At 52.1% G+C, this 12,958-nt stretch overlaps 1 protein-coding gene across 2 annotated transcripts in view; it reads right to left on the bottom strand.

Moving 5' to 3' along the window:
• The window catches only part of C6H1orf198 (chromosome 6 C1orf198 homolog), a 31,216-nt gene extending 18,417 nt beyond the window's left edge, over window positions 1-12,799 (bottom strand). For both annotated transcript variants that reach the window (XM_021696097.2, XM_021696098.2), the window contains exon 1: window positions 12,435-12,799. In XM_021696097.2, coding sequence (XP_021551772.1) covers window positions 12,435-12,776 — 342 coding nt within the window. In that variant the 5' untranslated portion in view covers window positions 12,777-12,799. The remainder of the gene's footprint in view (window positions 1-12,434) is intronic.
• Window positions 12,800-12,958: the final 159 nt, after the last annotated feature.

Genomic DNA, 12,958 nt, shown 5'->3' with positions numbered 1-12,958 from the left:
TGTTAAACACAGCCATTGTTAGAAATTAAGTCACATAAGCACAACTAAAACGCATTGTATTAGGGGCACCTGGGTGGCTCAGTTGGTTAAGACTCTTGGTTTTGGGGCGCCTGGGTGGCTCAGTCGTTAAGCGTCTGCCTTCAGCTCAGGTCATGGTCCCAGGGTCCTGGGATCGAGTCCCACATCAGGCTCCCTGCTCAGCAGGAAGCCTGCTTCTCCCTCTCCCACTCCCCCTGCTTGTATTCCTGCTCTCGCTGTCTCTCTCTGTCAAATAAATAAATAAAATCTTTAAAAAAAAAAAAAAAAGACTCTTGGTTTTGGCTCAGATCATGATCTCAGGGTCGTGAGATCAAGTCCCTCATGGGGCTGTGCACTGAGCACGGAATCTGCTTGAGATTCTCTCTCTCCCTCTGCCTCTCCCCCGCCCAAACAAAATAAATAAAATCTTTAAAACACACACACACACACACACACACATTGTCTTAAGAACAAAAGTAATACACTCCATACCCACAAGGGTAATTATTATTATGCAGGGATGTGGGGAAATCAGAGCCCCTGGAGCCCTCCTGCGATGCTGGTGGGAATGCGGGAAACAGGGTGACAGTTTCTCAAAAAAAAATTAAACACAGAATTGCCATTTGATCCAGAAATTCCACTCCTGGACCTGTAGCCACATGAAGTGAAAGCCGGCACTGGAACAGACGTGAAAATGACCCTGGCATCCATCAACAGATGAATAAACAAAAGGTGGCAAATCCATACAAAGGACTCCTACTCAGCCTTCAAAAGGAAGGGAATTCTGACAGCAGCTACAACCAGAATGAACCTTGAGGACATCGTGCTAAATGAATACGCCAGCCACGGACGGGCAAATATGATGTGATTCCACTCATCCAAGGTGCCTAGATCAAGGCAAATTCATGGAGACAGAAAGCAGAATAGAGCTAACCAGGGAGGGAGAAATGGGAAGTTACTGCGTAATGGATTCAGAGTTTCTGGCTGAGGTGATAGAAAAGTTCTAGAAACGGACAATGGTAATGGCTGCACAGAAGTGGGAATGTACCAGATGTCTACTTAAGAATGGTTAGAATGGGGGGCACCCGAGTGGCTCAGTCGTTAAGCGTCTGCCTTCGGCTCAGGTCATGATCCCAGGGTCCTGGGATCGAGCCCCGCATCGGGCTCCCTGCTCAGCGGGAAGCCTGCTTCTCCCTCTCCCACTCCCCCTGCTTGTGTTCCCTCTCTTGCTGTATCTCTCTGTCAAATAAATAAATAAAATCTCTTAAAAAAAAAAAAAAAGAATGGTTAGAATGGTACATGTTATGTTATATATATTTTCCCACAATAAAGGAATCTGAAAAGGCAACATACTGCATGAGCCCAACTGTACGACGTTCTGGAAAAGGCCAAATTATAGAGACTGTACAAAGATCAGCAGTTGCCAGAGTTGAAGGGAGGGCAGAGCACAGAGGATTTTAGGACAATGAAAATACTCTGTATCCGGGCGCCTGGGTGGCTCAGTCGTTAAGCGTCTGCCTTCAGCTCAGGTCATGATCCCAGGGTTCTGGGATCGAGCCCTGCATCGGGCTCCCTGCTCCGCGGGAAGCCTGCTTCTCCCTCTCCCACTCCCCCTGCTTGTGTTCCCTCTCTCGCTGTGTCTCTCTCTGTCAAATAAATAAATAAAATCTTAAAAAAAAAAAAAAGAAAAGAAAATACTCTGTACCCTCCTGTAGTGATGGACACTTTTCTCAAAACCCACAGAACGTACAACATCAAGAGTAAACCCCAAGGTCAGCCATGGACTTTGGGCAATACCCATGTGTCAAAGTCGGGTTCATCCCCTGTACCAAAGGTCCCACTCTGGGGGTCGATGTTGACAGTGGGGGAAGCTGGGCACGTGTGGAGGTAGGGGTTTGCCACTCGGTTTTTCTGAGAACCTGGACCTGCTCGCCACACTCCCCTAGGCAATCAGCTAGCGCTCCACGTCAGGGCTGCTCGCCTCACTCCCCAGAACCAGATGTTCAACAGTTACCAACACACCCAGGGCTGCGACCAGTATCGAACACACCGAAATTCACCACATTCGGCATTACATGTAAATGTTGCAATTAAATTTTAAAGTGATTTCGGTCATTTTGCTTTTGAAATTATTTAGTTATGAGCAACCTCCTCTATAACGGGTTACGGTTCCTCTGTACCAGTCACGACTCTTCCAAAATTATTCTAAAGTGAGAAACTCTGGACTTCAAATTGATTTCAAAGATGGTGAAATTGAACAAATGCTAACCTTCCCTCTTCATGAACTGGATTGGAGACTACTGAGCATTTATCCTTTTATAACTTTCTGTCCGCTTTCAAGGCCCGGCCGTGAATTTTTTGGTTGCGTCTCAAGTGGGGACCGAGAGCCCCCGTGGACAGCACTGTCTGCGCCGTAGGTCCCCCACAGGTCTGCCCCAGAAAAGAAGCCAACCCAGAGGCATGGGCTTTCTGAGGTGACCTCTGACCTCCCACCACCCAAAGCCAGGCCACTAGCAGCCAACATTTAAGGCACTTCCCTGGGAGACCCTGCAGCGTGTGGGAAGTCCAGCCTACACTCCGGGCCTCTCTGAAGGCTGCAGGCCCGCCCGCCACCTGGCCTGAACAAACCGCACCTACCCTGTGGATGCCCTCTCTGGGGCACACCTGTCCCAGGTATTCAATGGGAACGGCCCCTTCCCGGGCGCTTACTGGTCCGGGGTTCACGCAGGCACCGTTCCGGACACCAGGCTCCAGGCTCTCTCGGGAGGGCCCGTACCCGAGCTGTTCCAGGCTGAGCTGTACACGGGCAACGCCCAGGCTGCGGTGGGAACAGGCAGAATCCGTGGGCCCCAGCGGACCTAGCTTTACAACACCAACAGCCCCCTGGCTGATTCTGATGTAGCCCTTCCTCTGGGCAGCTTCCCTAGTTCAGCCCCTCACACGACGCCAGACCCCCCTCCCTCTGCACGCAGTGAGCGCGGGGCCACACGGCCACACCGGGGCTGCCTGCGCCGGCGGACCCACCTCTGCCTGCCCGGTCCACCCCCTGTGCAGAGGCGCCCTCGGTCAATACGGCTAGGTGGCTCCCGTCGACCCCAAACTGGGACTCCTATGAAAGCAACCCAGCGCTCAGGCTGCCTCACGAGAAGCCCCAGGTTTTCGGGGCCAACTCTCCCCCACTCTACTTTGGAGCGGGCAAGATCACGGCTCTGTGCATTAGCATAACCCGCCAAGGCGGATTCGCAGTCTCCTAATAGGCTGCAAGGCTCCAGCATAAGGAGAATCACATTTAAAACCGTTTCTTTTTTTTTTTTTCAAGATCTTTATTTTTGAAAGAGAGAGAACAAGCAGTGAGGCGAGGCAGAGGGAGAGGGAAAAGCAGGCTTCCCGCTGAGCAGGGAGCCGATGCGGGGCTCGATCCCAGGACCCTGGGATCCTGACCTGAGCCGAAGGCAGACGCTTAACCGACGGAGCCACCCAGGCGCCCCAAAACGTTTATTTCTTTACTCCTCCCACCATTCAAAGATTACATACAAGACAGCTGTAGCTGCATTTCTAATAACATTGCTGCCGAACTACAATAAGTATGCGACCATAAACAGTCAACACTCTTACCTGCTAGGGTCACAACGTCCTCAGAATGTCGGAATACAGTGTGCGGTTTGCTAAATTTCAGTGCTGACAAGAGTTGGGATCCCAACCATGGAGCGCTCCCGGCCACAGACGTGAGCAATTCAGAAGCAGTGTCAGGTTCCTGGAACACTGCAAGGTGCTCATCGGAACCGTAACTCGTCACCGTACTCCTGAAGTCCATAAATTACAGGACTTGCCAGTTGACAGATGATGGCATCTTGACTTAAAGGTCAGAAATTTAAGGGGCGCCTGGGGGGCTCAGATGGTGAAGCATCTCCCTTCAGCTCAGGTCATGATCCCAGGGTCCTGGGATCGAGCCCCATGTCGGGCTCCCTGCTCAGCAAGGAGTCTGCTTCTCCCTCTGCCTCTGCCCTCCCCCTCCCCCTGGCTAGTGCTCTCTCTCTCTCTCAAATAAATAAAATCTTTAAAAAAAAAAGAAAAGGTAAGAAATTTACATTGTGAATACTGTAAGTAAGAGAAACCAGGCTCAGACGGGGAAGGGGACAGCAAGGCCCCTGTGTTGCTGACTGTCCGACCCTCTAGTGACGTCAGGTGGCCTGGACTCCCCGGCCCATCCAGCACGGAGCACATTCTTCCTGGGGAGCTGTCTGGAGTTAGTCTCCACCTTGAAGATGCGGTGGCACGGTAAGAACAGGTGAGGCAATCCCACACCTTGGTACTTAACCAAACGAGTTGAAAACTTACATCCACCAGGGGCGCCTGGGTGGCTCAGTCGTTAAGCGTCTGCCTTCGGCTCAGGTCATGATCCCAGGGTCCTGGGATCGAGCCCCGCATCGGGCTCCCTGCTCCGTGGGAAGCCTGCTTCTCCCTCTCTCACTCCCCCTGCTTGTGTTCCCTCCCTCGCTGTGTCTCTCTCTGTCAAATAAATAAATAAAATCCTTAAAAAAAAAAAAAAAAACTTACATCCACCCAAAAACCTGACGTTTACAGCAGCGTCACTCGTAACTGCCAAGACTTAGAAGCAACAGAGATGTTCTTCAGCAGGTGAATGGATAAATAAACGATGGGAGACACAGACAATGGAGTATGATTCAGCGCTAGAAAGAGCCATCGAGCCCTGAAAAGACATAGAAGAGTGCATACTACGAACTGACGGAAGCCAGTCTGGAAAGGCCACACACTCCACGGCTCCGACTACGTGGCATCCTGGAAAAGGCACAACTGTGGAGACGGTACGTAAGTCAGCGGTTGCCGGGGTGGGGGCTGGGAGGGATGAAGAGGCAGAGCACAGAGGATTTTTAGGGCAGTGAACTATTCTAATGGTGGATACGTATCGCTATGCATTTGTCCAGACCCACTGAATGCGCATACCAAGAGGGAACCCTAATGCAGACCTTGGACTCTGGGTGAGGCTGATGTGCCAATGTAGCTTCATCCACTATAACGGATACACCACTCTGGGGGGTGGGGGGCAGCGGGGGAGGCGGGGTGTGCTGGGGGACAGGGAGTATACAAGAAATCTCTGTACTTTCTGCTCCGTTTTGCTATTAACCTAAAACTGCTCTAAAAAACAAAGTTTACTAAAACATAAAGCGGGGAAGTGAGGAAGAAGAATGATTAAAATACGCCTTTTAATTTTTTTACCAACTGCTTCTTTTTAGGGACTTTTATTTATGTATTTATGGAATCGATGCTTCTCCCTCTGACTTGTAATATATTTAACTCTGCTGAGATAAGAGGGTTTCCATAAATGCAAGGACAAAACTGCACACCAACAAGAGAAAAACAGCTAGGACTGAACTAGTGGGCAGGTTCCACCGTGAATACAAATTCAGGAGCCCTGGCCCCCAAGGCCACGGCGGAAGCCATCACTAACAGGAGCAGAGGGGAAGGTGGAAGAGACTTCTACCGAAACAAACAGAAAACGAGTAGGACATTTAAACAGACCTGGCCTTCATTTGTTTTTTTTTTTTTGAAAAATGGATTTTTTCCTCCGGTACTCAGAGAATCTCTTGCTTAAGAGTGTGAAAGTGACTCTCGTCAAAGAAAGGGCCCCAGATCTGCCAACATGCTTCTCAGCTCTGCCCCAACCCTTCCTGCGTGACAGTGACTAAATCATTAAACTTCTTTCCAAAACCCATTCTGGTGGCAGCCCCGGGGTCGCCCCCCACAGATGAGCCAGGGAGAGGGCCTTAGCTCCCAGGGCTCACCTGTTCAACACCCTTCGTCCCCGATGTGCGGTAGCAGGCTGGGTGCTACTCTGGGCAAAGAACCATTGGTCCCAAAGGAGAAGCCTGTGGGAGAGGCCCTGCAGCCTCCCCCTCGAGGCCCGTGGAAGTAGATCTGGGCTCGTGGCCATGTTCTCAACTCCTGGCCAGAGCCAGGGCACAGAACCCCAGATGCAAGGACACGAAAAGCCACGTGAACCCACTCATCTTTTCTAAAAACTGCAGGGCTCTACCAGACAGAAGGTGGGACTCATAATTACACATTCCACTTTCCTTAAAAAACAAATCCAAAATAGGGCGCCTGGGTGGCTCAGATGGTTAAGCGTCTGCCTTCGGCTCAGGTCACGATCCCACAGTCCTGGGATCGAGCCCCACATCAGGCTCCTGGCTCAGTGGGGAGCCTGCTTCTCCCTCTCCCTCTGCTTCTCTCCCTGCTCGTGCTCTCTCTCTATCTCTGTGTCTCAAATGAATAAATAAAAAAAAAAAATCTTAAAAAAAAAAAATCCAAAATATTGAGAAAGTAACTCTCAGATTCCCTCCTTATTTTCTTGCCAAGGGCTCAAGAAAGGAAAAGCCAAGCTGCTTCCATGGAAGGGGAAGAACTGACCTCACATGTGACAGGTTCTGTGTCAGGACACCATCGAGCCAACCAAACTCAAATCTAACGAAGAATTAACACTCGAGGAAAAGTTCCAGAAAGATACGACCAACTGCTTCACAATACTGCTTCTGCAGTGTTTGGATCTTTTAACAGTAACATACAGATACATTATGTTATATACCTTATAGCAATTTAATTAGTTTATTTTTAAAAAACAAACATCTTGGGGCACCTGGGTGGCTCAGTCATTAAGCGTCTGCCTTCGGCTCAGGTCGTGATCCCGCGGTCGAGGGATCGAGCCCCGCATCGGGCTCCCTGCTCAGCGGGAAGCCTGCTTCTCCCTCTCCCACTCCCCCTGCTTGTGTTCCCTTTGTCGCTGTCTCTCTCTCTGTGTCAAATAAATAAAATATTAAAAAAAAAAAAAATCTAGGGGCGCCTGGCTGCCTCAGTCGGAAGAGCGTGGGACTCTTGATCATGGGGTCATTGAGTTCCAGCCTCATGTTGGGTGTAGAGATTACTAAAAAATAATAATAATAAACTTTAAAAAAAAGTCTAGGCTGGCTGGCGTGGGCCCTACGGAGGGAGTGGTAAAGGCAGGGGGTTTGCAGGCAGCCCCAAGGGCGCTGAGCGGAGGCAGCAGCTTAGCAAGGTTTGCTGAGCTGGGAAATTCCATCCTGACCCCCCCAGCCTCCTGAGCACCCTGAGATCACCTCAGGGAAAGGCACTTCAGCCAGAAGAGCCAGACGGGCAGCGGGGCTGGGCCAAGGCATGGGCCCTCAGAGGCCTGCAGAAGGAAGGGCTGGCTTCAGGCCGCGCAGAGGGTGTCGGGGAGTCAGGGAGGCCGAGGCTCAGCCCCAGAGGAGGAGGTGAAGGCAGAGAGGAGCAATGGGGCAGCCAGCCAGCCCCCAGATCCCTGCAGGAGCGGGAGGGCGCCTGAGGAGGGACACCGCCTTCCGACAGCAGCTGGTGATGCTAAGCTATTGAAGAGGAGGCGGAGCTGTCTGGCTGCAAGGCCCAAAAACTCCGTGTTCTGTGGCATGCCAGATCCGGATCAGGGTCCCTGGGGGCTGGCATAGGGCACATGGCAACCCCCTTCCTGCCCAGCTTCACCTACTTTACGGGAGGTGGGAGAGACGCGTAGGTCCGTGAGAAGTAAACACACCGAATTTCCGGGGCTACCTGCGTCTGGCCTGCAACACATCCCTAAAAATTCAGCTTTGGGTTGTTTTTTTTCCTGTTTGATAACAGAAAGCAGCAGAAGCAGACTGCGTGATCTCTAAAACCTTCTAAAATGAAAATCTCAAAAAAAAAATTAATAATAATTAATTGAAAAAAAAAAGAAAATGTTTCATCTCCCAGAGTAGGCCATTCCCAAACCTTTACTGCTGAAGGAAGAATGCAGGGAAAGTCAGACTGCTGAAGGCATCTGTTTGCAAACACGCCTTCACGTTCATACCAAATACCAGAGAAACCTCGTGGGACACTCACTTCACGGAGGGAGACCTCGCCCTGAGCAGGTGGAGCCTTGCTGGTGGCACAGCCAGGAATGGAGGCCAGATCTGGGGACCCAGGTGCTCCTCTTCTTTCGCTAAGAGAGAAGTATTCCATCAGCGGCTGCTCCAGATTCTCTGCATAGGAGCTACCTGGGGACATGATGGGGGGGGCAGGAGGGGCTGGTGGCCTTGTGTTGAAACTGTAATAAGATCATATGTTCATGGGGGGGCGGTGATTTTTAAAGGAGCTGGTGACGATTATGACAGCCTAGGCCTCAAGCTAGGAGGCCTCTAGTTTCTAATGTAACAGGCTTTGAGAGGTATTCGCTGAATTGGTTGCCCAGGAAGTAAAAACTGACAACGGACAGGTCCTCCTGTGGCTTCGCGGTACGAAGGAAGCCAGTCTCCCTCGGCACCAGGCTGCTCATCCCAGCAAGGGGGGTCTGATCTTTGCGCCTTGATCTTTTGGCTGTACAGACAGCGAGGGTACAAATGAACACTGGTCCCACGATGTCGCACCCGTCTGCGCAGAGCGGTCCCACCAGAGGCAAGTGTGATGTGCGAACAGAGCCCTGACCACGGTCCTGGCCTCCGAGATCGATGACCGTCAATACGCAATCAGGTTTCTACTTATTTGTTCCTTAACACATAAGAACGACTAGATGCTGGTCACATTTGGAGGCTGTATTTTCATGATCTGACTTAACATGTGGGATACAAAAATGTTACTGGTGATGGGGGAGAGGGTATTCAAAGAAACAGTGATGTCCTTGTCCTTCAGGGTAGCTGCAGGGGCGGGGGGGGTGGGTACATGATCTGAGGCTGATGTGACTGCTGATCCAGAGACAGGCCACATCATGGCCACAAGTAGACAAAACAGACCAAGCTTCAAATACGTGCCCCAAGGTGTATCACCAGAGGCCACCAGGACACAGTTCCTTCTCATGTGGACAACTCTGATAGGCCAACTCCAGGCTTAGCAACAGCAGAAATGTATTTATTTCATGATCATGATTTTTGCAAGTGGAAACGAAGAGATTAGCTTATAACGCACTGGACGCCTGAACGACACAGGGGTGAGGGACACCTGTGCACTTGAAAATCCACATGTCACTTCTGACTCCCCAGAAACTTTACTGACAGCTTTCTGTCGACCAGAAGCCTTACCAGTAAGATAAGCAATCAATTAGCACATATTTTGTATGTTATCTGTATTCACTGTATTCTTACAATAAAGTAAGCGAGAGAAAAGAAAATGTTATAAAGAAAATCATAAGGAAGAGAACACACTTCAACAGTACAATATCTCACCCCAAAAAACTGCATATAAGTGGACCCGTGCACTTCAAACCCGTGTTGTTCAAGGGTCAGTGGCATTCTTAACCCGGAGCGGCTACAACCGTCTTTTAAGCCCATAGGCCCCTCACGGATGTGATCTCGACCAGTGTCCTGTTTTTTGTTTTGGGGTTTTTTTTTTTAAAGATTTTATTTATTTATTTGACAGAGAGAGGGAGAGAGACAGCGAGAGAGGGAACACAAGCAGGGGGAGTGGGAGAGGGAGAAGCAGGCTTCCCGCTGAGCAGGGAGCTTGATGCGGGGCTCGATCCCAGGACCCTGGGACCATGACCTGAGCCGAAGGCAGACACTTAACGACTGAGCCACCCAGGCGCCCCCTGACCAGCAGCCTGTTAATGCTATTCCCATCGCAGAGGCCAGAAAACCGAAGCTCAGAGAGGTTTGTGATTTAGCCACAGCCGAAAGGCCAGTAGATGGCGGAGCCAAAACTCAAACCCAAGAGCGACTACAGAGCCCAGGCTCCTCCTACTCTAGCCTTAGGAAAGGCCCTCAGGACCCAGGATATGGGGTGGTCTTTCTTGGAAGTACTGAAGAAGAGGCTGACGCCTGCTCGTCCTCTAGAATCAGACAGCGGCTCCACAGACAGCTGATTCACCTGAAGCACCCAGGCGTCAGAGGTCTGTCTGTCTGTAGCTGCTGGGGGTGGACAAGCTGGCGGGCCCCATTCTCCATGCCATGATTGGCTGTGGAGGCCCCTGGGACATCAGAAGACAGATCGCGTAGGAAGGGACAGAGGGCCCTACTCCATCTGGCTTAGGGCCCTTTTGGACAAACCTGGGCCACCTATCTGGGCCACTCCGTCCAGCAGCCTCGCTGGGGGTCACCCCCCCCCCTGCCCTTACCCATCACCCTTTGTGTCTGGGAGCCAGCCCTCCTCCATGAACAGCCCTAGGCACGAGATCACCAACTACTCTGGTGCCAACCTCTTGCCAGGTCTGGGGCAATGCATTTTAAACTCCCTCATGTCATTAAACCACACAGCCACTTCAGGCAGAAACAGACCACGGGCCATGTTCCTAAGTACCTCTCCCCGAATGCAGTGCCCTCGGCCCCTCTGCCATCTGTGCTAAAGTTGGCCAGAGGCACCCCAAGGCATGCTCTCAGCCCGTCTTGGAAAGCTGAGTTCAGTTCTGAAAAACAGGGCTGGTCTGCTCCTGGAACGGCATGCAGGTACCGCAGGTGAAGAGTCCCATCTTCTTTTAAATCACATCTGACTTACAGATCCAGAAACAGCTCAGTCTGGCACCCAGATCAGGAATTTGAGTACAAAACTAACTTGGCCACATCCTTCCTTATCAGTGATACTGAGCCCTTATATGGCAAGAGCTTTTTGATGATGAGCAGGCATGTGGATATTCTTAGCTGGACACCAAGCTAAGGGAAAATGACAGTCACTCTCCAACATCTGTAAGTACTTACAGGTTTACTTCCTCTCCCATTTACTTACTCATGACTTTTCCAAAGAGGGGCTGCTTGCTTTTTCATCACCCAAATCTGAGCACAAACACTGCAAATGTCTTTATACAGATGCGGATTTTCACACTGAAAATGCTTTGGCTCTTAAATACATTTTGAACCTATATTTTCATCCCCCCCACCCCCAGTTTACCACACCCTTGTTTTTCCCGGCAGAGCCTTCAGAGTTTAAAGTCCAATAGAGACTTTTCTTTGAATTCTGTCAGAATAAGGCGATGTCAGCAGTATATTTCTGTCCTTCACACACCCCTCACATTTAAGTGGGTTTATGGCCACAAACATTCTGTATTAATAAATGTCTCAGCACACCCAAGCCTGAAAATCACCTTTTTTTTTTTTTTAAAGATTTTATTTATTTATTTGAGAGCCAGAGACAGAGATAGCGAGTGAGAACACTGAGCGGGGAGGAGAGGGAGAAGCAGGCTCCCCAGTGAGCAGGGAGCCCGATGCGGGGCTCGATCCCAGGACCTGGGATCGTGACCTGAGCCAAAGGAAGACGCTTAACCGACTGAGCCACCCAGGCGCCCCGAAAATCAGCTTTAAAACTCAGTGTTAACTAGAATCCCTTCCACAATCCACAACACCCTGGGAAAAACTCGCCAAGCCCAGCTCCCCTCCTGCAGGCTCCCAGGGTTAACGGAGGGCGGCCTTCATCAGTATACTTCATCTGTAGACTTCTTGCTCCTTTTGACTTTGCCCTTCAACAATAAAAGTTAAGTGTGAAAGGCCAGATTCTAATGGCACCAAATGGGTGTCAGTGAAACAAAAAAGGAGAAAAAGTCCAAGTTTCTGAGCAGTACTGAACACTCAGGCCTTTGTGACTTAGAAGGGGACATCCCTGAGCTTTTTCTTGTATAGTTCCAGCATTTCTCCCCTCTAGAAGTGTGGGCACCGCGTCTAGATCAGAGATCCAGACATGCCCTTATATGTAGGAAAGGCTTGCTGGCGCCCATTTAAACTCATCCATTAGCTTTTTGATGGAAAAACGGGGCTCCATGCTCACCCCCAAACCAAAGCTGCACATCGTGCTCACCTGGAAAACATCTTAGAGAAACATCCCAACCTTGGAAGGTACCTCCTCCTTCTCTTTATCTTGCTTGACAATTTCACTTGTCCCATACAGTTCATCACAAATATTATTATTAATATATATAATTTTCTGAGTGCCTTCCCGGGCAGGCACGACGTGAGAAGTATTATCTCCGGTTTACACCGGGATGGGGAGAGGGGCGGGGAGAGAAACTGAGGCTCTAAGAGGTTAAGTCACCCATGGCCGTACAGCTAAAGGGCAGAGTGGATTAGAACTCAGGCTTGGCTGGCTTAAAATCCCTTGCGGTTTCCACCCCGCTCGGCCTCGCTTGAGGGCAGCCGCCTTCAGCGGCGGGGGAACTCTCTGGCTCCGGCGCGGCCCAGCGGAGCAGCTCTAGATGGAGGATCTTTAAAGACCTCCTCCTCACGGCGATTCTCAAACTCCCTCTGGGGAGCCCCTAGCCCCGCGGCGGCGGCCCTGGGACGCCCCTCCCGCCCACTCTCATCCCCGAGCCTTCTCCCTCCCAGCCTCTACACCCCGCGAGCGGCGGGGGCGACTAAACGCGGGCAGGGGCCACCCGGCCGGGCCGCCTCGGGGCGCGGGGAGGTGAGAGAGTCGCCGACCGCGCCCGCACTTACCTCGTCCCCGAAGCGCACCACCTTCTGGCCCGTGGGCCCGCGCAGGCCGGGGAAGCGCGCCAGCTCCTCGGAGTCCCCCGAGTCCCCGGGGTCGCGGGGCGCGGGGGCGCCCGGCCCCACCAGGCACCGGTCGATGATCTCGTCCTGCTGCGCGGGCGGCAGCCGCGCCCACTCGGGCCCGTACTTCTCGCGGATCTTCTCCTTGTCCTGCATGATCTTCCTGGCCATGGGGCTCAGCGACGAGAAGTAGGTGAAGCGCTTCCGCTCCCGATCGTCCAGAGGCCGGTTCCCGCTCATGACCACCGAGCGCGAGGCCGCGATCGCCGCCGCCATCGACGCCATGCCCGGCCTGCCCGCCGCTCCCCCTCCCCGCACCCCTCCCCGCGCCGCACCGCCCCCGCAGCCCGGAGCCCCGCCCGGCGAGCCCCGCCCCCACCCCCCACCCCGCCCCCGAGCGCGGCGCCCTTCCGCCCCCGAGCCCCGCCCCCGCCAGCCCCGGGAATCACCCTCCGTGCCCGCACCAC

The sequence above is a fragment of the Neomonachus schauinslandi genome, chromosome 6, assembly GCF_002201575.2.
Source record: "Neomonachus schauinslandi chromosome 6, ASM220157v2, whole genome shotgun sequence".
In the NCBI taxonomy this organism is placed as follows: Eukaryota; Metazoa; Chordata; class Mammalia; order Carnivora; family Phocidae; genus Neomonachus; species Neomonachus schauinslandi.
Note: the sequence above shows the minus strand (reverse complement) of the source record. Positions and strands in the feature narration are given on the sequence as shown.